The sequence below is a fragment of the Teleopsis dalmanni genome, chromosome 1 (assembly GCF_002237135.1).
Source record: "Teleopsis dalmanni isolate 2A chromosome 1, ASM223713v2, whole genome shotgun sequence".
Classification (NCBI taxonomy): domain Eukaryota; kingdom Metazoa; phylum Arthropoda; class Insecta; order Diptera; family Diopsidae; genus Teleopsis; species Teleopsis dalmanni.
Window position 1 is genome coordinate 138,211,148 of NC_051846.1, and position 2,492 is coordinate 138,213,639.

At 31.4% G+C, this 2,492-nt stretch overlaps 1 protein-coding gene across 1 annotated transcript; it reads left to right on the forward strand.

The window, feature by feature from the left end:
* Window positions 1–866: 866 nt before the first annotated feature.
* On the forward strand, window positions 867–1,973 carry LOC119666308 (GATA zinc finger domain-containing protein 14-like). Its single transcript, XM_038075589.1, has one exon. The coding sequence runs from the start codon at window positions 867–869 to the stop codon at window positions 1,971–1,973; it is 1,107 nt and encodes a 368-aa protein (XP_037931517.1).
* Window positions 1,974–2,492: the final 519 nt, after the last annotated feature.

Sequence of the window (2,492 nt, forward strand, 5' to 3'; positions counted from 1 at the left end):
AAAATAAGTTTAATATAAGAAAATAAATAATAAGTTAAAAGTGTAATAAAGATTAAAAATTGAATAAAGATTAATAAAAAAAAGAAAATACTTTTTTTTATTCCTTTCGAAAAATTCGAAACAAAAGTGGCGCAGTCGGTAGGATACCGCGAGTGATATTCTTTTAAAAGATTAAAAGGAAAGAACTTTTTATTTTAATAAATTAACGCGGTATCTAATAAAATATACATCCTTTCGAAAGATCGAAGGACTAAGAATAATATACTTTCTTGACTGTCAGAACTGTGACGTGAAGATAAATTAAAAATAAATTTAATAACTGTGTACTAATCAACAAAAAATAAAATTGGTACAAAAAATAAATGTATTCTTTCAAAATATTGAAAAACTAAATAAAATCGATAACTTTCGAAAACTCATTAAAACTGAAAATTGAATCTGTGAAATATAAACACAATTTTTTATAAACAAATATATTGTGTTTTATGGACAAAAGATTGCTCAAACTATCAAAAACTTTAACTTTTTGGCAGAAGATTGCCACATCAGTGAAGAAACAATATATATAATATTCCGTGGACAAAAGATTACTGTAACCATCAAACACTTAAACCCTTTAGAAGACCTTGACCAACAGGAAAAAGTCATCACATTCAAAAGGACTCCAACAGCAACCCACCAGAAGAAGAATACCATCCAAAAGAACATAACACCATATAAGGTAGTGATAAATAAAATTAATTATATATAGATTAAGTATATAACATACAAAGAGTTAGAAAATTGTAGAGAACTAACAAGTTTTGTTAATAAAAAATAAACAACTTCAAATAAGAAATAAAAGCAGAATTAGAATTTAAGTCGAAATGGCACAAATACAATTTGAACCTATTAAATATTTAGGAAACCTCCCCGAATTTAATGGTGACAATAGGGATCTGCAAACGTTTTTAAATTTAATAGACAGGATACATCCTATATTACAGACATACGACGAACTATCACAAGGACTATTCTCAGACTTAATCAAAAGTAAACTCAAGGGTAAAGCCAGGGAAATTATTGAAATAAATTGCCAGGCAACCTCCTGGAACGATATAAAAGCAGTCCTACAAAACAATTTCGGTGACCGATTAAGTTGTGATGAACTTTTCGACTCGCTCAGGGCAACTACATTTAAAACAACTAGTCTAGACTTTTTTGACGAAATAAAGAGTAAACTTAGACGCCTTAACAACAAGACCTTATTCGTACTTGGGCAAGAATTAGGAGCAGCAAGCACAATCGCTCAAAATAACTCCCGTACAGCTCTTAATATTTTTAAATCCAAAATCCCAGAACCTATGAAAACGATTTTGGCTTGTAGAAATCCGAACACTTTAGAAGGAGCAATGAACATCCTCTTTGAAGCTGGATACGCCCACCTTCGAATAGACAATCAACAACCTTTTACGCGAAAGAAACCCGAACAAAATAAATCTAACTTCAGACAAAATCAACACCAACAAAATTTCAAACCACACAATTTTAATCAAAACTTTAACTCACAAAATAATCCAAGTTTCAACCACCACAGGCAAAACTTCCAACGACGACATTTTGACCAACAAAATTTTAACCAGAACTTCAAGTCACATAATAATCCAAACCATAATAGCCACAATCAAAATTCCCAACAACAGAATTTTAACCAGAATACTAATCCTCAGAATAACTCAAATTTCAATCATAATAGACAGAATTTTACATCCCAGAATAGAACTTTCAACCGTTTTCCAATACCTGAACCAATGGATGTAAATGTTAACTTTTCAAACGTTGGAATCAATACTTCAAATTTTAATCCACAGCGAAATTTCGCAGCCCAGAACGAAGTTTATAACCAATATAATCATAATAATTACGGGGCACCTTACAGTCAACCTCCTTCTGAAAATTTTCATCCTTCTGCCTCGGAGGACTACCCTATATAAAAATAGAAACTAAGTTAAGACATATAAAACTAATCATAGATACTGGTGCAACCAACTCAATATTAAACCCAGGTATCTGTCACCCCAAATGGATTCACCAAACTATCCCTCTTCCTATAAAAACCCTCCAACATAAGATCTACACAGATAAAAAAGCTATAATACACTGTTTCAAAGAACTCGGAGAAACCTTAGACTTCATAGAATTCTATATCATACATTTCCATGACTATTATGATGGCTTAATTGGCAATGACCTACTTAAACCATTAAAAGCATGCATAAATTACCAGGACAACACGATCCAATTAGGAGGACAAACTTTACCCATCTTCTTTAAAACCAAAGAAGACTATAACTATAAAACAGAAATAGCACCCATTACAGAATCACTCAAATTTAATCAAGAGAACCTCACACCAATTCATAGTACCACGCAGAAGGTGGACAGTGAAAATTTTAATACAATTCAAATAAAAAAATATAAACCTTTAAGCGAACAACTTCGAACAGACCATC

Bases quoted from the DNA above. Each gene is read 5' to 3' on its own strand.
- LOC119666308 (XM_038075589.1), top strand. From the start codon at position 867: ATGGCACAAATACAATTTGAACCTATTAAATATTTAGGAAACCTCCCC.